Source organism: Lynx canadensis, chromosome B1, assembly GCF_007474595.2.
Source record: "Lynx canadensis isolate LIC74 chromosome B1, mLynCan4.pri.v2, whole genome shotgun sequence".
Taxonomy (NCBI): domain Eukaryota; kingdom Metazoa; phylum Chordata; class Mammalia; order Carnivora; family Felidae; genus Lynx; species Lynx canadensis.
Genome location: NC_044306.2, coordinates 27,611,584 through 27,637,261, shown reverse-complemented (window position 1 = coordinate 27,637,261; position 25,678 = coordinate 27,611,584). Strand labels below are relative to the sequence as shown.

At 42.6% G+C, this 25,678-nt stretch overlaps 1 protein-coding gene across 1 annotated transcript; it reads left to right on the top strand.

Moving 5' to 3' along the window:
- Positions 1-2,604: 2,604 nt before the first annotated feature.
- Positions 2,605-10,750, top strand: MBOAT4 (membrane bound O-acyltransferase domain containing 4). The gene is made up of 3 exons (XM_030314452.1): positions 2,605-2,723; positions 6,446-6,670; positions 9,787-10,750. Exons 1-3 carry the CDS (start codon positions 2,605-2,607, stop codon positions 10,748-10,750), a joined length of 1,308 nt encoding a protein of 435 aa, XP_030170312.1.
- The last annotated feature ends 14,928 nt before the right edge of the window (positions 10,751-25,678 follow it).

The window sequence follows — 25,678 nt, the reverse complement described above, 5'->3', positions numbered from 1 at the left end:
CGGGGGCGGGGCCTGCCGGGGCTAGTGGTTGCGCCACTCCCTGCCTGAGGAGGTTTGTGCGAGCCGACCTCGCGTGGCCGCTGGCTTATTTTTAGCGCAGTCCAGAGATGGATAGACTCGGATTTAAAGCAGCCGTTTAGTCTAATCCAGCGCACATCATGATGACCTCATTGTACTCCATCATTCTTTTTCAGTCTGCTTTTCGGTCTCTGCCTGGGCCCTGCTTTTCGGTCTTTGCCCGTTAAATTCCTGCCAGGGCCTGGGCCCTTTTCGTTCAGTGTGAGCTCAGCTCTTGCTGGGTGAGCTCAACATTCCCATAAGTACCCTCCTACCTGCTGACTTTCTCGGGTTAATATCTCTAGTTCTGTCCTCTTTACCGAGCTTCATACATGGTTATTTCATTGCATCCTCCACTTGGATGCCTCAAAGTCGTATCAAACCTAAAACATCCGGGGCAGAGCTTTTGATTTATACCCCTTAGTTGATGCTTTGCTCTCCACCTCAGTAAAGAGATCCACCATTCACTTAAAATTGCTCAAGCTAGAAACTCAATAGGCATCTTAGACTTTCCTCACCTCCCCATATATAATTCGTATATAATTAACCGGCAAGACTTCCACCTCCCTAATGCAATCTCAGCCGCCATCTCTCCCGGGGTGTCCCCCATCCCCTTCCCACCGCCTTCCCACCTCCCTCATTGAAGCCATTCTCCTGTCGCCAGAATCATCCTTTATCTTATTTTTAATTTTTTTCAATGTTTTTATTTTTGAGAGAGACAGAGTGTGAGCAGAGTAGGGGCAGAGAGAGGAAGACACAGAATCCAAAGCAGACTCCAGGCTCTGAGCTGTCAGCACAGAGCCCGACGCAGGGCTTGAACTCACCAACCGGAGATCATAACCTGAGTGGAAGTTATACGCTTAAGCGACTGAGCCTCCAACAAAATCATCCTTTAAAAACTAATCCAATTATTGTACTTTCCATTCTTTTCGTTTTTCTTCCTAACTCCTTTCTGTAACCTACCTCTGGACTAGATCCAGCCCCTGACTACTTCTCTTGTTCAGTTCTTCTGACTACTTCTTCATGTTCAGTTTCTCTTCCTCTTTCTCTAATCACGCGTTCATTCTCTATGAAGCCAAGCTGACTGCCCCAGACCGCTTGCACCTGACCCTGCTCTCCACCCTGCCTTCCTATGATGGTTTAAGTCTCAGATGTCACATACTCTGTGTGTTGGTCAGGGTTCAACCAGAGAAACACAACTGCTAGGAGTTATAAATTAAGAGGTTTATTGCAAGGAATTGGCTTACACAATTGTGGGGGCTGGCTAGGCAAGTCAGAAGTCTGTGGGGCAGGCTGGAACTCTCAGGCATGTGGTGTAGCTGCTGTCTGTAGGTGGAGTATCTGCAGAGAAGCTCCAGCCTGCTCTTAAAGCCTTTTAACTGATTGGATCAGTTCCACCCAGATAATCTGGGATACCCTCCCTTCTTTAAAGTCAACTGGTTATGGACTTCAATCACATCTACAAAACACCTTCACGACATCACCTAGATTGGTGTTTGATTGAATAGCTGGGAACTGTAGCCTAGTCTAGCTAAACTGATACCAAAAACTAACCATCGCACTCAGAGACACCCTCTCTGGCCACCCAATCAGAAATAGGTCATTCTTGCTCTACTGCTGGTTTTCTCCATGGAATAAGAAGAGGACCCATCATCCAGGTGCCTGGCTGGCTCAGTTGGTACTACATGGGACTCTTGATCTTGGGGTTGTAAGTTTGAACCCCATCTTGGGGGTAGAGTTTTAGAAAAAAACGCAAAAAAAGGACCCATCGGCAGCTGTAATTGTTTATCTTATTATTTCCCCCAAAGACTTAGTTCCTTGAAAGTAGCCACACGAATTTGTCCCCGTTTACCCAGCACTGACCACAGTACCTGACACATAATAGATACTAAAAAAAGAAAATTGTTGAATAAATATATGGATGAATTTAAAACATTCTATTGTCCCCAAGCATATAAGCACCTGTTTTCAAACAATGTCTGTCTAAATTAATTTGAAAGACTTCCATGGTGTATGTATTAATCACAGTTCTCCAGAGAAACAAAACCATGGGAGATTATACACACACACACACACACACACACACACACACACACACACATGCATTTATTTTAGGAATTGGCTCACGTGATTATGGTGGCTCCTTTCCTCGCTCACATCCTTGCTTCTCCTTCCCAGCCAGCCAGTTGTCTGTCCACAACTGGAAAATGACATTTTTCTTTTACTTAGTGAAGAAAACATGACAGACAGATGACTGGAAAGGCAAATAACACAGTATGTAAACTAAACGAGAATTGTGAAAGCAATGTTTTTTGTACGTTCTTAATATCACACCAAAACACATTTTGGTTTCTATAGTGCAGTTCCCTTTATCAGAAAGCCAACTTTTATGCTGCTTCTCGCCAGTGCTTTTGTTTGCTCTTTACTCACCCACGCCTTCCTGAGCCATATAAGCAGATCAAAGAGAACCTGGTTGAGATTTCTTTTCCTGAAGGAAGGCACCTGTTAAGGACTCTGGAAAGGACAGTATCTTTGTCCCAGTTCACAATGGATTGGCTTCAGCTGTTCTTCCTCCATCCTGTATCACTTTATCAAGGGGCTGCTTTTCCTTTTGCACTTCTGTTTAATTATTTCTGCACTATGGATTCATTTTCCACCCCTGCCAGGTAGGTTTAAAGGCTAATTTTTCTCTTACATCTATGAATACCATAGTAGGTCAAAAAGCACGGATTGGCCTGAAGACATGAAGATTGAATAATTAATTATACAGGGTCGCCTGGGTGGCTCAGTCGGTTAAGTCACTGACTTCGGCTTGGGTCATGATCTCACGGTTCACGCCCCGCATCAGGCTCTGTGCTGACAGCTCAGAGCCTGGAGCCTGTTATGGATTCTGTGTCTCCCTCTCTCTCTGCCCCTCCCCCGCTCATGCTCTGTCTCTCAAAAAATGAATAAATGTTAAAAATTGTTTTAAAATAAATAATTAATTATATGGTTGTTTTTAAGTAATTATCATTACCACTGATTATTGATTGCTCAATCATTGATATCTCTATTAGAGTGAAATGGTAGTGGAAATTGACATCATGTCTGCATTGACTCAAAGTTTGACAGGTTTACATTAAAGGGGAAAACGGTGAAAATAAACTCTGGGGAGAGATGGATGTTGAGTTAGTACAGGAGTTCCCCAAACAGATATGTCTATACCCCTACCATATGTCCTGTACTCTTGACCAGTCCTAATTTCATGGAATTTTATCATTTTCAATAAAATTAAATTTCATTAAATATATAACTGATTTTTAAAATGCCTTTGTATGATTTCTCAGAGAAATGGAATAAGTCAAAATAGATTATGTTAGATTGGCTGGAACTCAATCTGGGGACCAAAAATTATTATCATTAGAGACTTGATAACTTGATTGAAATGATTTTTGTGTAGTTAATAAGTTATTATTATTTTTTATTTGAGAGAGAGCACAAGCAGGGGAGGGGGTAGAGAGAGAGAGAATCTCAAGCAGGATCCATGCTCAGTGCAAAACTGCTATGGGGCTCCATCCCACAACCCTGGGATCATGACCTGAGCCAAAACGAAGAGTCAGACTCTCAACCAACTGAGCCACCCAGGCGCCCCTGTATAGTTAATACATTATATACATTAAAGGCAGCCCGTGTTTTTAAAGAAGTTTGTGGAATATCCTTGTGTCACATGAAAATCCATTGCCCGAGGGCTACCTCCTAATGATTCACTTATTTTGGAAATTAAGATTTTTATACATTGGGGATTTTTAAGTAAGATCTAGTTGTATCTAATAAAAAGAAGACTGAGTTTGACTAATCTGTGGTATATTACATGTTCACAACTGGTTGACGGCCCTTACCCTCACTTAGGAGGGGAGCAGTTGTAAAAAAGTTTCCTATTGAGAAAGAATCACAAATAATAAAGCAAAGCAAGTGCAAAAACAAGGGTTAATTCCCATAGGGTTAAGATTGCCAGCTTTGGGGGGCGCCTGGGTAGCTTAGTAGGTTAAGCATCCAACTGTTGATTTCAGCTCAGGTCATGATCTCATGGCTTGGTTTGTGACTTTGAGCCCACATGGGGCTCTGGACTCTGTGCTGACAGCATGGAGCTTGCTTGGGATTCTCTCTTTCTGCCCCTCCCCTGCTTGTGTGCGCACATGCGTGCACGTACGCTGCCTCTCTCTTGCCGAGAGAGGGAATATCTCAAAAATAAATAAACTTAAAAAAGAGAGAGAGAGATGGCTGGCTTTGGAGTCAGCCTGGCGGATCCTGGGTCCTTCCCTTCCTGAGTGTCCTGTGTATGTGAATAACTTCTCAAGTTGATCTGTGAAATGGAAATAATGCCTATCTCATGGAGTTATTTTAAGGATTAAATAAAGCTATTTCTTACAAAGAGATTATTAGCACAATGCCTATAATAAAATAAGTACTCAATACCTCATGTAGCCTACATTGAACACGTGTAGACATTTTAATGTTTACAAAGCCTGAGGGCAGTTGCCACTTCAGGCTTCTACTTCTGCTGTGTAAGGAATACGTGTTCCCCTTATTTTTCCGTGGCAGGGAAGCACGGGAATGGCCCAGGCCCTGTGTGATAGAGCAACTTACACGGGGACCACCTATCAGTCCCCCCACAAGAAAGACATTCTTACTAATGTGTGTGTGTCGCTGAGCCATGATACATACCCTGCAGTGGTCAAGAAAATGTAGGCCTCTTTTTAATCTTTTTGTTTGTTTGTTTTAATGTTTATTTAGGTTGAAGGGAGGGAGGGGCAAAGAGGGAGGGAGAGAGAATCCCAAGCAGGCTCCGTGCTGTCAGCGCCGAGCCAGATGTGGGGCTCAAACTCACGAACCATGAGACCATGACTTGAACTGAAATCAAGAGTTGGACGCTTAACTGGCTGAGCCACCCAGGTGCCCCAAAAGCATAGGCCTCTTTGACTCAATTTTCCTATCCCTGACCAGTCAGGACCTATTTTCACACCTCTTCATTCAGATTTATTAATTTGGCACCAATTAAAACAAACAGGGGCACCTGGCTGGCTCAATTGGGAGAGCATGTGACTCTTGACCTCGGGGTCATGAGTCCAAGCCCCACAATGGGTGTAGAGATTAATTAAAAAAAAAAAAAAAACTTTAAAAAGTAAACAAACTAACCTCCATACACTGTGGAAAGAAGAACTGAGTCCTCATAATGTGAAATTTCCCAGGTCTCTGCACATCCTCAGGGCATCTATCAGCTTCTGAGGGAGGCAGTTTGCATAAATCACTTCACTGACGTGGGTCTTTAACAACATTAAGAAAAACCATCAACTCCTAAGATCTTTAAAGTGCAATAGGGAAGATTAAGAGCACCTATAAAGATTTTCTAATTGAGTTTTGTTTTTGTTTTTGTTTTTTTTTTTTTTCTAATTGAGTTTTCAGGGGCGCCTGGGTGGCGCAGTCGGTTAAGCGTCCGACTTCAGCCAGGTCACGATCTCGCGGTCCGTGAGTTCGAGCCCCGCGTCAGGCTCTGGGCTGATGGCCCAGAGCCTGGAGCCTGTTTCCGATTCTGTGTCTCCCTCTCTCTCTGCTCCTCCCCCGTTCATGCTCTGTCTCTCTCTGTCCCAAAAATAAATAAACATTGAAAAAAAAAATCTAATTGAGTTTTCAAACAGTTAGTGGAGAGAGGCACGGAGTCCCCTTTCCCACTTTCTCTGGAATGGTGCAGGGCAGTGCAACCCAGCGAAAAGGAAAGAGGCTCATCTCAATGAGACGATGTCTACAGAGCTGTCCTAGATCCTCGACACTAGCTTCCCATCACTTTTCAGTCAGGCAGCAAACCACTAGATTAAAAAAAATTTTTTTCTTAATGTTTATTTTTTAGAAACAGAGAGACAGAGACAGAGTACAAGGGGGGAAGGGCAGAGAGAGAGAGAGAGAGGGAGACACAGAATCCAAAGCAGGGTCCATGCTCTGAGTACAGAGCCTGATGCAGGGCTTGAACTCACAGACTGCAAGATCATGACCTGAGCCAAAGTTAGATGCTCAACCTACCGAGCCACCCAGGTGCCCCAGCAAACCACTAGATTTTTTAAGATGTCCCCACCAGGGAACCTTCCAGAGCTGTCACCCACAGCATTGTCAGGGGAGGGTGTTGTTCCCACTTGAATGGTGGGTATCAAAATTTGTTTCCTGATGTAGGTGTTTTCAAATGGACTCTGGCTTTTTCTCCCAGGGTTCTTTCCCTCAGAAAAACAAAAAGAAGACTTTGGAGTGATAACAGTATGGCTCCCTTAGGTGTTACATGGGATTCTCCAGAATGACATCTGAAGTGACTCATTTGTCACACTGTTCCAAGTCAGTCTCACACTTGTCCTTTTTCTTCCAGGTACCTCTTTCTCCTGGCTGGAGGCGGGGCCCTGGCCTGGGCTGCTATGGGTTCCTTCGCCGTGCTTGTCCTCATCCCTGCTCTGTGCGCCGGGGTTCTGATTTCCTCTCTCGGCCCCCGGGATGTCCACAGGTGGGCTTTCTTCTTTCAGATGAGCTGGCAGACGCTGTGTCACCTGGGTCTGCACTATACTGAATACTACCTGCAAGAACGTCCTTCCATGAGGTAAAGCGGCCTGTTCCCTTGGCTGTATTAAACCAGCCAAGGCTTTGCTTGTGCCTGGGGGACATGGAGAGACCCTGAGTGTGGAGTTTGAATCTCAGTTCTTGCACATCTGAGCAGTGTGACCTTAAGCAAGTCATTTAACCTCTCAGCCTCCATTTCTTTTCCTAAAAAAAAAAGTGTGCGTGTATGTGTATATGTGTGTTTATGCCTCTGAATGCAAATCCTTGATGTGAGAGATAATGTATATAAATGTAATGATGTGACTATAAATAACTACCATGTGTTGCCTGTGTAGCACAGTATCTGGCACTTAGCTGTACTTAACATTGTGCCTGAAAGGGACTAAGCACTATTTGCTGAACTCAGAGTTGGTGGTTTAGACACACGGCCAGCGGCCTCTCCTCCCCTTTAATAGGACCAGGAAGGTATCAATCCACTGTAAACCTTTGCTACCTTCCCATGGAAGCTGCTGTGCAAGAGTTTTGCTGCTGCTTCTTCTTTTTTTTTTTTTTATGTTTATTTAATTATTTTGAGAGAGAGAGAGAGAGAGAGAGAGAGAGAGAGAGAGCGCAAGCAGGAGCAAGGGAGGGGCAAAGAGAGGGAGAGAGAAAATCCCAAGCAGGCCCCACACAGTCAGTGCAGAGCTCAACGCAGGGCTCGAACTCACAAACTGTGACATCATGACCTGAGCTGAAATTAAGAGTCAGATGCTGGGGTGCCTGAGTGGCTCAGTTGGTTAAGCGTCCAACTTCAGCTCAGGTCATGAACTCACGGTTCATGAGTTCAAGCCTCGTGTCAGGCTCTGTGCCGACAGCTTGGAGCCTGGAGCCTGCTTCAGATTCTGTGTCTCCCTCTCTTTCTCTTCCTCCCCTGCTCGCACTCTGTCTTTCTCTCTCTCTCTCTCTCTCTCTCAAAAATAAATAATGATTAAAAAAACAAAACAAAAAAAAAAAAAAAAGGAGTTGGATGCTTAACTGACTGAGACTCACAGGTCCCCCAAGAGTTTTGCTTTCATTGAGACTCAGCTATTCCATCCTCCCAGAAGGGTGGTCACCCAGTGTAGGAAAAAGAATCAGTCTAAAGAAATGTTTTCATGAGTCCCTGAGATCACCAAGATTAGAGGTATCTAATACAGGTATGTCTGTATTCTTGAGGCCTGTGGTCCCTGGCTCCCTCTGTTATCACAATTGGCGTGGGTCCATGGTCACTCACAGAACAGGGGCTGTGACCTGTCGAGGTGGGTCACCGGTCTGATTCTAGCTTGCCATTGCTTCACTCATTTTGCCATCCCTGCCACACCCAGAATTCTTTTCTTTATCCTCACTGTCTTCACCAAAGGCTTTAGGGTTTGCTTCTCAGAAGAAGAGGCAAGATGGCAGCCGGTAGGGAATGGGGAGTACTGACTAGGGTGTGGTGAATTAGCATTTCAGTGGGAAGCCAGGACCTGATAGGGGCTGGAGGAGCAAGTTAAACGGGATCTGGTTGACAGAAGGAAGGCTGAGCCAGAGCTGAAATGGGAAGATGTGCTGATTTGCTCTGGTTGTCATAACAAAGTAATGAAGACTGGGTGGCTCACACTACAGAAACTTACTTCCTCTGGAGGCTGGAAGTTCAAGATCAAGGTGTTGGCAGGTTCAGCTTCTTCTGAGGCCTCCCTCCTTGGCTTGTAGATGGCTCTTTCCCTCTGTGTCCTCATCTGGTCTTTCCTCTGTGTGTGTCTGTGCCCTAATATCTTCTTCTCATAAGGACACCAGTCATATTCGTTTAGGGTTTACCCCAATGACCTCATTAAAAAAAATTTTTTTTAATGTTTATTTTTGAGAGAGAGAGAGAGAGAGAGAGAGAGAGACAGAGTGTGAACAGAGAGAGAGGGAGACACAGAATCAGAAACAGGCTCCAGGCTCTGAGCTGTCAGCCCAGAGCCTGATGCGGGGCTCGAACCCATGAACCACAAGATCATGACCTGAGCTAAAGTCAGACACTTAACCAACTGAGCCACCCAGGAGCCCTTGATGACCTCATTTTAACTTAATCAACTCGTCTCCAAATACAGTCACATTCTGAGGGACTGGGAGATAGGGCTTCAAAATACGAATTTACGGGGAACACATTCCACCCCAACAGAAGGAGTGTGAACAGGGGTTGGTGGCATTTGGAGGCAATTTTACTTGCTGTTTGGATAAGTCAGATGAGGTCAGTTGTCCTTAAATCCTCAGACTCACAGAATGAAACAGCAGCATTTGGGAAACAGTGCCATTTTCTCTCCACAGGACAGCAACCCTGATTGTAGAGTGCACCATATAATTTTCCTTAATTTTCTCCACAATAACTTTGCCAGTAGTATCTTCTCTACCTTGTGACACTGAAGCCAGAGCAGTTCAGGTGATTGGTTAAGAACACCCCTCAAATTGCTAATGACTCAGTGCACACCCTGAACCCCTAGCTTGACTCACATTCCTCAGCACAGAAACCACAGCCTGCAAAATCTTACTATCAGGGACCAGTTCATATTCAAAACCTCTGCTTTACTATAGTCTCTTCAGTACTAAATTTTTGTTTCTTCCATGGCAAATTTCTTCCAGGTCCCTGATCCTAATCTGTATAGGCCATTCTTAGAAATATTATAATCAATATTTCCCCACGATATTCCTTGTCAGTCTTTTAGTTGCCTCTCGGATTCATGATTAATTTCCCCATTACCTTAAAAAAAATTTTTTTTAATGTTTATTTTTGAGGGAGAGAGAGAGTGCAAGTGGGGGAGGGGCAGAGAGCGAGGGAGACACAGAATCCAAGGCAGGCTCCAGGCTCTGAGCTGTCAGCATGGAGCCCAACGCGGGGCTTGAACTCCTGAACAATGAGATCATGACCAGAGCTGAAGTCAGACACTTAACCGATTGAGCCACCCAGGTGCCCCGATTTCCCCATTTACCTCTTGATCCTGCCCAGAGTAGCTTGTGGTCTGAACTAATCTAAGAGTCTTTGTGGGGGCACTGTAGGCCAGGACATCGGTCTTGATCATTCAGAGCTATTATCTGCTGTGGGGTCATGTGTGAGGGACTGGACTGGGATGAAATAAATATGGGGAGCGTTTTCACATTTAAATAAATCTCTTTCAGGTTCTGCATCACTCTTTCCTCCCTCATGCTCTTGACCCAGAGGGTCACATCCCTCTCTCTGGACCTTTGTGAGGGAAAAGTGAAGGCAGAAGCAAGAGGCATCAGGGGCAGAAGCTCTGTTCTTGAACATCTGTGGAAGACATTGCCCTATTTCAGCTACTTGCTCTTTTTCCCTGCTCTCCTAGGAGGCTCCCTGTGTTCCTTCCAGAGATTTCAGGCTCGTGTTCAAGGGTCCAGCAGTTTGGGTCCCAGGCGCTCTGTCTGGGCTCTGACCCGGATGGGTCTGCAGATTCTGGGCCTCGAGTGCCTAAAGGTGGTCCTGAGGAAGGTGGTGGGTGCAGGAGCAGATCTGACTGACTGCCGGCAACTCCAGTGCATCCGTGTCACGTGGTCCACAGCAGCGCTCTTCAAACTCACCTACTATTCCTGCTGGATCCTGGATGATGCGCTCCTCCATGCAGCAGGCTTTGGACCTGAATTTGGTCAGAGCCCTGCTGGGGAGGGATACATCCCTGATGCGGACATTTGGACACTGGAAACAACCCACAGGATATCCCTGTTCACGAGAAAGTGGAACCAAAGCACAGCTGGGTGGCTCAGACGCCTCATATTCCAGCACGGCAGGGCCTGGCCGTTGCTGCAGACATTTGCCTTCTCTGCCTGGTGGCACGGGCTCCATCCAGGACAGGTGTTTGGTTTCCTCTGCTGGGCTCTGATGGTGGAAGCTGATTACCTAATCCACACCTTTGCCAACTTGTCTATCAGATCCTGGCCGATGCAGCTGCTCTACAGAACTGTCACCTGGGCCCACACCCAGCTCATCATTGCCTATATCATGCTGGCGGTGGAGGTCAGGAGCCTCTCCTCTCTCTGGCTGCTGTGTAATTCTTACAACAGTGTCTTTCCCATGGTGTATTGTGTTTTGCTTTTTCTGTTAGCGAAGAGAAAGCATAAATTGACCTGATATCTTTCCCCAGCCTTCATCTTATACATCCATGAAATAGAGTTTAAAAAGTGCCAGATGGTGTGTTGATGATGCATATGCTTGAACTTTTCCATACTAGAAGGTTTTTTTTTTTTTTTTTTCAAGTATTGGATGCATATACCTCATGTCTTGCCATAGAAATTTGGGCATCTACTTTAACAAGCTATTATACTGGTACCGAAGTCCCGCCCCCCCCCCCCCAAAAAAGGAGACAAAGACATGGTTTCTTTCCTTGGGGCTTACAGTGTAGGTGTGGAAACAACATTTAGGTAAGGGGATAGATAAAAACATTAGGTACTGGGAACCAAATGACAAACAGTATATACATGGACACCTAAACATTGAGTGTCCAATTGGTCCACTTGATCCTGGACTGTGAGTTCAGCAAGACAAAAACAACAAAAACAAAAACTAAGTCAGGGGAGCCTGGTTGGCTCAGTCACTAGAGCATGTGACTCTTGATCTCGAGGTCATGTGTTCTAGTCCCGTGTTGGGTGTAGAGATTACTTTAAAAACAACAACAACAACAAAAACCCTCTAAATCATATAATTGTGTGGGTTTGTTACATGAACTAGAGACTCATGCTGATCCGTAAGTAATTTGAAAAATTTGGTCTCAGAATGGAAAGGCTGATATTATCTCAGAATATGTTAATAAATTGAAAATCTGGCTGAGGCTTGATAAGTACTTACATAATTGTTAAGTACAAAACTGACCCATGAAATATGTCACACAAAGAGACCAAGAACAAGAAGTAAATCCTATTTTAGTACAACGTTGAGGGTCCGGTTCCCTTTTCTTGGCACCTCCTAAATAATTGTCTCCGTTTCTTCCTCTGTTAGGACTTAAAATACTCCAAGAGAAAGCTGTCAAGACCTCCAAGTGGTAGTGAAGCCACAGTCACGTAACGATCGTTTTCACATCTGTGGGCCACCTGGCATGTTACAGAATTACAATTTCTCTTCAAATCAATTTTAGCTCAGCTTACTTTAAAAACTTACCCTCTTTCTAAGCAATGGCATTGGTGAAAATAGAGTTTAGTGCATTAATTATATTTTATTTTCATATTCACTAAAAGAAATACATACAAATCGTTTGTGTCCTGCTTAAATCATCTGCTGACTCCGTTTATTGCACCATGGGAAGCACTGCACAGCATCTAAGCTTCCCAAACCAACCATTTTCATTCTTTACAAAATTTAAACTTGCAAGTGAACTTCTAATTTTTAAAACCTGACGAAGACAGTCAGAAGTTATAGATCATTTAGAAAGTTGTGTCGGGGCGCCAGGGTGGCTCAGCTGGTGAAGCATCTGACTCTTGATTTCGGCTCAGGTCATGATCTCACAGTTTGTGAGTTCAAGCCCCGCGTCGGGCTCTGTGCTGTGTCAGCATGGAGCCTGCTTGAAATTCTCTCTCCCTCTCTCTCTGCTCCTACCCCACTCATGCTCTCTCCCTCTCTCTCTCTCTCTCAAAATAAATAAATAAACTTAAAAAAAAAAAAAGCTGTGTCAATATCACTCACTAACAGACAGCAAACAAACAGCCCGATCTTCACACACAGAATATAGCACAACAAGCAGTGAGGGCCCTGAACAGATGGCAGGAATTTGTAGTGGCCTTAACCCTCTGGCACTGCACTCAATAGCCCAGAGGAGACAATGTGGACAAACAGGATTTTCCAAGGTTGGGGATAGTCAAGGGGAAGCAGTAGGTTGCCAAGGGGATGTTAAAGTACTCTAAGACCATTACAAGCACGTTACTGGAAGGACAATCCCTAGAATCTGACCCAGAGGGGCAAGTGGGATGGTAGTGGTGGTGTTATAGGTTGGGAGGAAAGATAAATAACCATTGCAGCATTATTTATCATTAAAAAAAAAAAAGTCAGCATTAGGAGAATGGTTAAGCAAATTATGATGGGCTATGATAGAGCTATTAAAAATGAATGGGTTGAGGGCGCCTGGGTGGCTCAGTCGGTTGAGCGTCTGACTTCGGCTCAGGTCATTATCTCAAGGTTTGTGAGTTCGAGCCCCACGTTGGGCTCTCTGCTGTCAGCTGGGAGCCTGCTTTGGATCCTCTGTCTTCCTCTCTCTCTGCCCCTCCCCCGCTCACACTTGCACTCTCTCTCTCTCTCTCAAAAAATAAATTTAAAAAATAATAAAACCATTAAAAAAAATGAATGCTTGTATACAGGCACGTCTGAGGAGCTAGCTACATGGATGTATGTGTTCAGTTTATGAAAACCCTTCAAATTGTACACTTAAGATATGTGCAAGTTTATGTATGTATATTACACTTGAATAATTTTTTTTTACATGAATGCCTTAAATGATTAGGAAAATGCTTACGATAGATTATTCAATTTTAAAAAGTAGTTGGTTAATAAAGTTTTTTAAAGGGCAATTTGGTCTGCAAATCTATCTCTCTATTGATGGCCAGGGGTAATTTCTGCTCCTCCGATTGGTTAAAACCAGGACATCTACTTCCTTCCCTTTCTATTTGCATCCTATAGAAATGCTTCATTTATATTGGACAGTATAAAGAACAATGTGATTTGAAGGACTTAATCTAAGGAAAAAAGTCAGAGCCAGACATGTAGATCCAGAAGCCATCTGTCTGCACAGAGGAGATTCCGGGATCCAAGAGCAGAGAACAGAGAATGTATCTTCTTCCAATCCTCATTTCCTTTGTTAGGACTTAATTTTTGAGTTCCTGACTCCTGCTTCAGCTGCTCCCTCAGCATTTGGCAACTTTAGTTTCCCTTTCCTTCAGTTACTGATTATCACTCCCAAGACCCGGCCTATTGCCTCCCAAATTCCCTGACATATCACCAATAGCACCTGCTTTTTCATCTCTGTCATTATTAATCTCATGGCTCTGACCTTGCTTTCGGAACTGGATATGACATTTTTCTTCTTTTGTTTGATCTAGAAAGTGGCCTTCAGGCCACCCCTGATTTCTGTCTTATTCTGTCCTACTTATAGGCCCAACCAGAATAGTATTTTGATAAATTATGTTTATCCTCTATAAATACAAGGAAAGGGCCAGCAGCTGCTGTCCTGTAGGTGGTACCCTGGACAAGTGAATTAGATTCTCGGGGCCAAGTACTAGAGCTAAGTAACCCATAGAAACAGCCCCCAATGGGGCTGAACCCCCTGGCTTCTGGCATCCTACCGTTTATCAGCCAACTTACTCTAAAGAGTTTGGTAGGAGCCTTCACAGATCCCCCCATGGGACCTCATCCAAATTTTGAAAAATATCATTGTATGAGATTCTGTTGATTAAGAAATTTCTAAAAATGGGATAAGCCATTAACAGACACATGAAAAAAATGCTCAGCATCACTCATCATCAGGGACATACGAAACAAAACCACAATGAGATACCACCTCACACCTGTTAGAATGGCTAAAATTAACAACGCAGCCATCAACAGATGTTGGTGAGGATGCAGAGAAAGGGGAGCCGTTTTGCACTGTCGGTGAGGATGCAAACTGGTGCAGCCACTCTGGGAAACAGTATGGAGGTTCCTCAAAAAACTAAAAATAGAACTACCCTATGGCCCAGCAATTGCACCACTAGGCATTTATCCACGGGCTACAAGTGTGCTGTTTTGAAGGGGCACATGCACCCCAATGTTTATAGCAGCACTATCGACAAAAGCCAAAGTATGGAAAGAGTCCAAATGTCCATTGATGGATGAATGGATAAAGAAGATGTGGTATACATATACAATGGAGTATTACTTGGCAATTAAAAAGAATGAGGTCTTGCCATTTGGAAAAACGTGGATGGAACTAGAGGGTATTATGCTAAGTGAAATGAGTCAGTCAGAGAAAGACAAATATCATATGACTTCACTTATATGTGGAATTTAAGATACAGAACAGATGAACATAAGGGAAGGGAAACAAAAATAATATAAAAATGGGGGGGACAAAACATAAGAGACTATTAAATACAGAGACCTGAGGGTTGCTGGAGGGGGGTTGGGTGCGGGATGGGCTAAATGGGCAAGGGGAGTTAAGGAAGACACCTGGTGGAATCAGCATTGGGTGTTATGTGTAGGGGATGAATCACTGGATTCTATTCCTGAAATCATTATTGCACTATATGCTAACTTAGATGTAAATTAAAAATAAATAAATAAAATAAAATAAATAACAATGGGATAAGCCATGATAACTGAAAAGCTCAGAATACTAGCAAAGCTTAATTAGAAAATATTTAACAAAAAACTGCAAAATTTGCCTTCCTAAGAGGACCAAGGAGCTAAGGGGACCATCATTTGTCTGTTGAGATGGCATTGACCGGGAAATGTTCCATGAGAACTTCAATTCACCTTTCAATTTTAGGTAAGGTAGGCTCACAGCCTTGTCCCCCTGATGCACATGTAGCCACTCACCCACGCTGGCCTCTTTCTTCATCTGTTGGCAGCTGCCGTGACAAACAGGCAGCCAGTGGCTCTAAATGGGTAACTCAGGTTTAGTGATCCATCTCAATTGTTAAACTTCTCTGAAGGACACAATCCGGTCTTGATTTTTTTTCTATCCATGTAGTTTTATAAAGCAAACCATAGGGAGATATCACTGACACACAGTTAATTCATCAATCCTTGATTCATCAATTTCATGAGAACATGGAAAAGGAGGCCCAGGTGGAGAGTTTTGAGGAGTTCTTCCTGGCAAGCATTAGTAGATATTTCAATCCAGAAAAGTACTAAGAAAGCCAAATTTTATCTCTGCCCAAAGGATGCTACTCTGCCCACGTGACTGATCTCTTACAGGCAATGAACTCTCTCTCAGGTCGCTTGAGAGGCTCTGGCAGCAAGCCTGCCGAGCCTGGGTGAAGGCGAAAGGATCAAACAATGAGGCACAGATTGATGGTGAATCAGGTTCAGTAGGTGTGAAAGAACAGATTGGACCAATGTATTCCTATAAGCACTATAGGGACCACTAGATTATGAACATTGCAATGCTCAATTGCTATCCAAGAATAAATAGCAATCATTAGTAACAACCCTGATTAAAATGCCAACTATTAGACTGTAGATTCAAATCACTTCCAACAGATTCTTTTCTACACGTTTTTTTTTTGTTTTTTTTTTTAATGTTTATTTATTTTTGAGACAGAGAGAGACACAGCATGAGCAGGGAAGGGGCAGAGAGAGAGGGAGACAGAGAATGTGACGCAGGCTCCAGGTTCTGAGCTGTCAGCACAGAGCCCGACATGGGGCTCGAACTCACAAACTGTGAGATCATGAGCTGAACCGAAGTCAGAGGCTCAACTGACTGAGCCACCCAGGCGCCCCTCTACACGTTTTAACATAGCAGAAACTTGGTGGGGTTCAGCACTAAGAAGTAAAGTGTTAGTGGTTATATTTTATGTGAACTTTGGTCAATGACACCTATTTTCAAAACAATAAAAATGTGCAAAAATGTTGAACAGACACTTCACAAAAAACCCAGATACTTCACTCTTTGGCTATCATGAATAATGCTATTATGAACATTTGTGTTCAAATTTTTGTGTACATATGTTTTTTTTAAAATTTTTTTTTTCTTAACGTTTTATTTATTTTTGAGACAGGGAGAGACAGAACATGAACAGGGGAGGGTCAGAGAGAGGGAGACACAGAATCTGAAACAGGCTCCAGGCTCTGAGCTGTCAGCACAGAACCCAGTGAGGGGCTGGAACTCACAGTCTGCGAGATCATGACCTGAGCCGACGTCGGCCGCTCAACGGACTGAGCCACCCAGGCGCCCCTGTGTACATATGTTTTTAATGGTCTTATGTATATACATACGAGTGGAATTTCTGGGTCATATGGTAACTATGTTTAGCTTTTTGAGGAACTGCCAAACTCTTTTCCACATCAGCTGTACCGTTTTACATTCCTGCTCACAATTTTTCCATATCCTCGTAAACACTTGTTATAGATGTCTTTTTCATTCTAGTCATTGTAGTGGATATGAAGTAGTGTCTCACTGTGGTTTTGATTTGCATTTCCCTAAATGACTAATAATGTTGAGTACTTTTTCATGTAATTATTAGCATTTGTATCTCTCTTTTTTTTTTTTTGGAGAAATGTCTATTTCGATGCTTTGCCCATTTTTATTAAAATTTTTTTTAATGTTTATTTATTTATTTTGAGAGAGAGAGAGAGACAGTCAGGCAGGGGCAGAGAGGGAGAGGGAGAGAGAATCCCAAGCAGGCTCTGCGCTGACAGCCCAGAGCTGGACATGGGGCTCAGTCCTACAAGCCCTGAGATTATGACTTGAGCAGAAATCAAGAATCAGACCTTTAACTGATTGAGCCACCCAGGTGCCCTGCTCTGCCCATTTTTAAACTGGGTTATTTGGGGCTTTCTGCTGTTGAGTTGTTAAGAGTTATTTAAATATTTTGGATACTTGATCCTTATCGGATATGTAATTTGCAAATATTTTCTTCCATTCTGTGGGTTGTATTTTCACTACTTTCTTGATAGTGTCCTTGATAGTGTCCTTTGAAGCACAAAAATTTTTAATTTTAATGAGCACAAATTATACATTTCCCTCGGTTGCTTTTTGCTTGTCATATCTCTGAAACCATTGCCAAACCAAGGTCATGAAGATTTGCTCTTATGTAAATCTTAGACTTAGCTTTTACATTAGGTCTATGATATATTGAGTTAACATTTGAAAGTAGAGTGAGGTAGGGGTCCAATTTCATTCCTCTGCATGTGGATATCCGGTTGTTCCAGCACCATCTCTGAAAAGAAAAGCACCATCTCTGAAAAGGGTTGTTCCCCTTTGAATTAATTGCCGTGGCACCTAAAGTTGATTTTTTTCTTTTAAGATAAGAACTGAAAGAAAAAAAGAAAGAAAGACACAAAATCACTGAGAAACTTGAGGGAGCCAAATCTTAGATCTCCACTAGAAATTCCATATTTTAATCCGAAGGTCAGAAAGTTTCCAGTAAAACCCACAGGTCAGGAACTCACACATTCGGCTTCAGAGCAGTGGAGTACAGTCTTGTCAACCCTTGAGAAAACTCTCATCTGCTTAAGCCTGCACACCACTGTTGGCAGAGGAAAAGCATCTTTTGGTCTCTTTGGGTTTTCGAAAAGCATGGTGAGTGTATTTAATTAGCAAAACAGATTAAACTCGGGAGCCTGGAGGCAGAGGGATCTGGAAAATCTAGTTCCAAGACTTCTGTAATAGTGGGAATGAATGCTGGTTGTCACTAAGCAATGTGCAGCTTATCAGCCAGTCACAGAAGGACAAATACTGCATGATTCCACTTACACGAGGTATCTAAAGTAGACACACTCATGGAGACAGAAGGCAGAACAGTGGTTGCCAGTGGCTGGAGGAGAGGGGGAAATGAGTTGCTATTCAACAGGTGTAGAGTTGCAGTCATGCACGATGAAAAAGTTCTAGACATCTGCTATATAATGTATGTACAAGCTAACAATACTAACTGCACTCTTAAAAATATGTTAAGACAGTAAATCTCATGTTTTTTTAAATACCTATGTATGTACGTATGTACATAAGTATGTACGTAAGTATGTATGTATGCTTGTATGTATGTATGTATCTATCATCTTATTGAGGGCTCATTCAAAGGGTTATTTTGCTCTCCTTATATTCTACAACCAATATAATATCACATAACCTCTGTTGCGGTGTGTTGACATTTCTTATTCTTCTATTTTTTCCCAAATGTCCGGGGAGATCTGGATGCACCCTATTCGTTTTTGTTTTCATAGAGTGGGCATCTATTAACAGATTTTTCCCTCACTCAGAATCTGCTTCAAAGGGGTGAACTCTTTGGACCCTTTTATAACCTTGCCTGGGGCAAATATAATTGGTAATAACGACAATTATCTATAATTTTATTATTTCATTTGAGGTGGCTTCATATGCAACATTAAAAGTAAATTGGCATAATTCCCCTCAAGAAATTTGCAAGGATTACATATTTGCAACAATGCAAAATTTAATTTTTTGAAAAAGTTGCACATATATCTTACTTATGAACAGCAATTAACAGTCATCCCTTTTCAAAACTGCTTCTGTTGTGGTAAAATATGCATAACATAAAAGTTACCATTTTGACCAGTTTTAAGTATACACTTCAGTGGTATTAAGAACATTCACATACTTGGGGTACCATCACCACCATCCATTTCCAGAATGTTTTCATCATGCTAAATAGAAAGCCACTAGAGAGTAACTCCCCATTTCCCAACCCCCCAGTTCCTGGTCACCACTGTTCTATCTCTCGTCTCTGTGTGTTTCCCCCTATTCCAGGTACTTCATATAAGTGGAATCATACAGTATTTGCCATTTGTGTCTGGCTTATTCCATTGAGCATAATGTCTTCAAGATTCATCCATGTTGTAGCACGTATTAGAATTTCATCCTTTTTTAAAGCTGAGCATTTGAATTGTTTCCACCTTTTGGCTATTGTGAATAATGATGCTATGAACATTGGTGTAAAAATATCTGTTTGAGTTCCTCCTTTTAGTTCTTTGGGTCATATACCTAGAAGTGTAATTGCTGGATCATAGTCAATGTTTCATTTTTTTGAGGAACTGCCCTACCATTTTCCACAGTGGCTGCACCATTCAACATTCCTACCAACAGTGCACAAGCATTTCAATTTCTCCACGTCCTTGTAAACACTTGTTTATTCTGGTTTTGTTTTATTTAAATATAATAGTCATTCTGGGGTGCCTGGCTGGCTTAGTTAGTAGAGCATGTGACTCCTAATCTCAGGGTCATGAGTTCAAGCCCCATGCTGAGTATGGAGCTTACTTAAAAAAGTATATATACATATATATGTGTGTGTGTATGTATATATATACATATATACATATACACACACATATATATATGTGTAGGTAAATACATATATACATATGTTTGTGTATGTGTGTGTTCTAATGGGTGTGAAGTGATATTTCATTTTTTTTTTTAAGATTTTTATTTTTAGGTAATCTCTACATTCAACATGGGGCTTGAACTCACTACCCTGAGACCAAGAGCCACATGTTCTGCTGACTGAGCCAGCCAGGCTCCCCTCATTGTGGTTTTGATTTGCATTTCCCTTCTGATTATTGATGTTGAGCATCTTTCCATATGCTTATCGACATTTTGTATATCTTCTTTGGAAAAATGTTAGTTCAAGTCTTTTGCCCATTTTCAAATTGGGCCTTTTTTTTTTTTTATTGTTGAATATAGGAGTTCTTAACTCATTTCTTATTTTAATCTTTTTTCCTGAGAGAGAAAAATAATGAAAGGTATAGTCAACACCAGGGGCTTTAGTCCTATATTGGGCAATTTGACAAAGATATCTTCAACCAGTCTTACCCTGTAATTATTGATCTGCAAGGAAAAAGAAAGATCTTTTTTTAAGGTGTTTAGGTTAAATTCGGAAGTCATTCTCTAAACCATTATGATTCATTCCCTATAACTGTTCACATAGCCACAAACAAAATATGTTCCTTTTTTTTTTTAATGTTTATTTATTTTTGAGAGAGAGAGAGAGAGATTGCACATGCAGGGGAGGGGCGGGGGGGGGGGGAGGGATGGGACAGGGGATCTGAAGCAGGCTCTGTACTGATAGCAGAGAGCCCCATGTGGGGCTTGAACTCAGGAACTGAGAGATCAAGACCTGAGCTGAAGTCTGGTGCTTAACCACCTGAGCCACCCAGGTGCCCCAAAATGTGTTTCTGCTAGCAATTATTAAGAGAGAAAGAGCTGTGGGGTAAAGAAACAAGTGTCTGCCTCCTGTAGTTTGTCTTCTTTGTTAAACTTTTTTTTTTAAGGTAAGAATTTAAATCTTGAGTAGAAGAACATAATGAAAAATACCTGGGGCCTATTTATCCGATCATCGGCGCTCCCAAATACTGCCAATGCATCTGGCTCTGTTCCGCAGACTCTGGCTGCTGCCCAAGTTCTTGTCCTTTTCAAGACCAGATTTGCAGCTTCTCCATAGATTCTGTGAACTAGTCCAGAGTCTTCCTATATACTCCTGTTGTTGTCGTCATTGCTTAAAGAATGGAGAGTTTTGTTTTATTGTACAAAACCGTCCATAGATAGATGACAGTCACCTAATGTTAATATTGGTTATTTCTGGGTGGTAAATGAGGATGGGAATGATTGCGTTCTTTGAATTCTTTAAGAGACTGCTTTATTTGAAGAGTTTTCTCAATAGGGTTTAGATGTAAGCAGAAAGATTTAGGGGTCCCCTGAAAAAAAAAAGACAAAACACAGCTTTTGTGACCCAAGAGAAGTCATTTTAGATCCCAGCTATTTACTGTGATCTGTGCCCAGGCACACTGCTGGCAGAGCTTCCTAGGTGTCAGAATCACAAAGAAATGCAAAACCTAGTAGTTACAGATTTTAAGGGAACAAAGGGAATTGCGGGGGGGTGGGGGGTGGGGGGTGTAAGTCTCTACCAGGTCAAGAAATAGCCTAACAAATTCAAAGACAATAAATCAATGGTAAAACTCCCAAAAGTAAAGATTGACCTAATGCCCATTCTTGAGTTGTTTCTGCAGGTATGAAACCGTGACCCATAGGGTTAATGAGTTTAAACTAGCAGAAAATTTAAAGCTTGTTTTTCAGAGAACTGTTTCTCCCTAATCAACTATTGTTTCTTTTCAGACCCACCAACAAATAGTCTGTCTCTGCAGAAGCCTGGACTCCCGGTCAAATGATTGATTTCAGCCTATGAACAAGCAAGGCCCTGCATTCCTTACCTTAGGAGCCCAAGACCCCATCCAGGTTACATCTGCTCTCAGAGCACAGCCATAGTCCCTTCCCCTAGTCTGATATTTACCTCTGCTTCTTTGAAGTCTCCACCCTAGAAGGAACACAAGCTTCATTAACATAACATAGGATGTGTGTATAGGTGTTTGTGATGACAAAGCTTCCTTTTCTGAATATTTATCCCAAAATTTAAATTAAAACAATCTGCTCACCCCTGCAAGGCAGGGGGGACACTGTGAGAAATAAGGGAGATGATTCATTTTCAGAAATACCAAATAAAAGCTGTGATGTGTAGTTAATAGTAGGTTTACAACCTATTGGAAATATGTACGAACCCCTACCCCCCTCCACCAATGGAGTCCCAAACCTTTAGACACTTCACTTCCTGGTTCTTCTTCCCCTCCGCATTTCGAGGGCTTATTTTAGTGGGCTTTGCAATGAGCATGCGCCAAAGAAGAAAAGGAGGAGGGACTGGAAGTCTCTGTCACCTCAGGGAATGTATATTTGTTCCAATCAGACTATTTTTTGTCTTACACGGGCACAGGCGTGGCCCTGCAAGGCTGTTACCTCTGTAGTACTCAGCCAATGAGGAACCGGGGAAGGGACTTGCACACTAGGAGATAAATTGTCTGCTGTAACTGCCCAGAGTGTGCCTGTCTCTCAGACGCCTGCTCTTGCAAGAACGTTGATTAAAGTCTCCCTTGACTCTGCTCCAAGTTTCCGCGGCCCTCCTTTGATTGGGTTGGTGGGCTTAGTCCTCACATGGTGGCTTTGTAAATTATTCCCCATGATCTCCTTACTTGCTGCAAATGAAGTTTCCTTTGTGTGACAACTCAACTGGCATAATCTATATCTGAAACTCACCAAGGAGTGAACTTACGTTAGTTCAGTTACTACATAGATAGTCCCCATGTTCTGGCATTTAAAAGCCTAGTCTTTTGAGCACCTGGATGGTTTAGTTGGTTAAGCATCTGAATTTAGATATTGGCTCAGGTCATGGTCTCACAGTTTGTGAGTTCCAGCCCCGCGTTGGGCTCCGTGCTGACAGCGCGGAGCCTGCATGGGATTCTGTTTCCTGTCTCTTTGCTGCTCCCCCACTTATTCTCTCTCTCTCTGAATGAATAAATGAATGAATGAATAAATAAATGAATAAATGAATAAATAAATAAATAAATGCCTAGTCTGATGTGGGAAACAAAAGCAAAACGAAAAAATTAAGTTTCCTTGCTACTTAGAGTCCATTGACAAGTCCTTGAAACAGACAGAGAACTTCCTCTGAGAAGGTGCATAGATACGTCCCCACCTTTGCCATTAGAAATGCATTCAGCTTTCTTTCTTTTTTTTTTTTTTTTTTTAACATTTATTTATTTTTGAGACAGAGAGAGACAGAGCATGAACGGCGGAGGGTCAGAGAGACAGGGAGACACAGAATCTGAAACAGGCTCCAGGCCGTGAGATCATGACCTGAGCTGAAGTCGGACACTTAACCAACTGAGCCACCCAGGCGCCCCTCAGCTCATTTTCTATGCAGCCCTGATGATCTCTCCCTCTGCTTTTCTAGCTCAGGATGATCTAGCCAAAGCTCTCATTCTAGTACTCATGCCATCCCAGCTCAGGGAATACATGCCAAGTTCCCTGAGTGGCTCCCTTAAACTGCTTCTCCCTTGGCTTGAAGGAGGAGGAAGCAGTTTCTTTTCACACCCTTGGAGGGGGAAATGCCAAAGTGCTCCAGTGACTCTCTTCAAAGTGTTACCGTCTCTACTCTTTGATCCTCCATGTTTTACTTCTACAGGTAGGAAGTGGGTACGTGTTTAATAGATGTGACTTGGCACCACCTTTAGGACAAGGGGACAGAAATTGGCACCTATAGTATTATTCTTGGTTTTGGGGACTTCAACTGAGATTGAAAGAGTCCCATTTATCATTAGTGTAGGAAGATCTCATTTTTACAAAAAAACATTTTTAAAATTACTTAGACACATCTAGTTAATATTTTGATATATAGGTATAATGGGCTGAATTTTGTTCCATCAAAATTCATATGTTAAAGTCCTAACTCCCAGTACCTCAGAATGTAACTGTATTTAGAGATGGGGCCTTTAAAGAAGTAATCAAGATTAAGTGAGGTCATAGCATAGGTCATAGTCCAATATGACTAGTATTCTTACAAGATGAGGTGATTGGGACAGAGAGAACACAGACTGAGGGATGACACAGTGAGGAAGAAGGTGGCTTTCTGCAAGCCAAGGAGAGGCCTCAGAAGAAATCAGCCTCCAGAACTGTGAGAAAATAAATTTCTGTTGTTTTGATTTTATTTTTTGAAAGTAAGCTTTATGCCCAACGTGGGGCTTGAACTCATGACCCCGAGATCAAGAGTCACATGCTCTGGGGCACCTGGGTGGCACAGTCGGCTGAGCATCCAACTTCGGCTCAGGTCGTGATCTTGGGGTCCATGAGTTCGAGCCCCACATTGGGCTCACTGATGTCAGCCTGTCAGTGCACAGCCCACTTCAGATCCTCGGCCCCGCTCTCTCTGCCTCTCTCCTGCTTGTGCTCTTCCCCAAATAAATATTAAAAAAAAAAAAAAGAGTTGTATGCTCTGCTGAGCCAGACAGGCATCCAGAAGTTTCTGTTGTTCAAGCCACCCAATCTCTGGTACTTTGTTATGGCGGTCTGAGCAAACTAACACAAAAACCTCCCAACTTTCTCTACATATACATACATATGTATTTATATACATGTACTTACATATCTCAGAAAATTAGGATCATACTCATTTTCTAGCCTGCTAATGATTAACAATATGTTGTAAAATGTTCTTATGTCTGCATTTTTTACAAGGTGATTTTTAATAACTGCCTAATACATTCATGACTTAATCTTCTGCTATGCGACTTTAACATTTTTAAACTTTTTACTGCTATAAATAATAAGGTGATGACTATCTTCTATCTCTGATTAATTCCCTAGGATTACTATTCAAGGACTTAATAGGTTAAATAGTATGCATACTTGGAGGCTTTTAATATTTATCACCAAATTACATTTGAGTATGTTTTTTAGTTTTTTCTTTTAATGTTCTTTTTAAAAATTTTTAATGTTTATTTTTGAGAGAGAGAGAGAACACAAGCAGGTAGAGAGAGAGAGGGAGAGAGAGAGGAGAAACAGAATCTGAAGCAGGCTTCAGGCTGTGAGCTGTCAGCAAAGAGCCTGACATGGGGCTCAAATTCATGAACGGTGAGATCATGACCTGAGCCGAAGTTGGACGCTTAACCAACTGAGCCACCCAGGTGCCCCTTAATATTTTTTTAAAGTTTTTATTTATTTATTTATTTATTTATTTATTTATTTATTTATTTTGAGTAATGAGAGTATGAGCAGGGGAGGGGTAGAGAGTATGAGCAGGGGAGGGGCAGAGAAAGAGCGAGAATCCCAGGTGCCCCTTAATATTTTTTTAAAGTGTGTATGTGTGTATGTATGTATTTATTTATTTATTTATTTTGAGGGGGACAGAGAGTATGAGCAGGGGAGGGGTAGAGAGTATGAGCAGGGGAGGGGCAGAGAAAGAGCGAGAATCCCAAGCAGGATCCACTCTGTATGTCAGGACAGAGCCCGATGCAGGGCCCAAACTTACCTCACAAACTTCAAGATTATGACCTAAGCTGAAGTCAGAAGCTTAAATGACTGAGCACCCAGGTGCCCCCCTCTCGCTCTCTCTCTTTTTTTTTTAATGTAAACTCCACACCCGACATCAGGCTTGAACTCATGACTCTGAGATCAAGTGTCACATGCTCTACCAACTGAGCCAGCCAGGTGCCCCACATTTGAGAACGTTTGTACCAATTTATACTCCTACCAAAAATCATGACCTGAGCTGAAATCAAGAGTCAGATCATTCAGGGGCGCCTGGGTGGCGCAGTCGGTTAAGCGTCCGACTTCAGCCAGGTCACGATCTCGCGCTCCGTGAGTTCGAGCCCCGCGTCAGGGTCTGGGCTGATGGCTCGGAGCCTGGAGCCTGTTTCCGACTCTGTGTCTCCCTCTCTCTCTGCCCCTCCCCCGTTCATGCTCTGTCTCTCTCTGTCCCAAAAATAAATAAACGTTGAAAGAGTCAGATCATTCACCAACTGAGTCACCCAGGTGTCCCC

What these genes read in the sequence shown, in the direction of transcription:
- MBOAT4 (XM_030314452.1), top strand. Translation starts at nt 2,605, where the DNA reads ATGGATTGGCTTCAGCTGTTCTTCCTCCATCCTGTATCACTTTATCAA. An exon ending in TCATTTTCCACCCCTGCCAG is followed by an intron (nt 2,724 to 6,445) that starts GTAGGTTTAAAG and finishes TTTTTCTTCCAG; the next exon opens with GTACCTCTTTCTCCTGGCTG. An exon ending in CAAGAACGTCCTTCCATGAG is followed by an intron (nt 6,671 to 9,786) that starts GTAAAGCGGCCT and finishes AATCTCTTTCAG; the next exon opens with GTTCTGCATCACTCTTTCCT.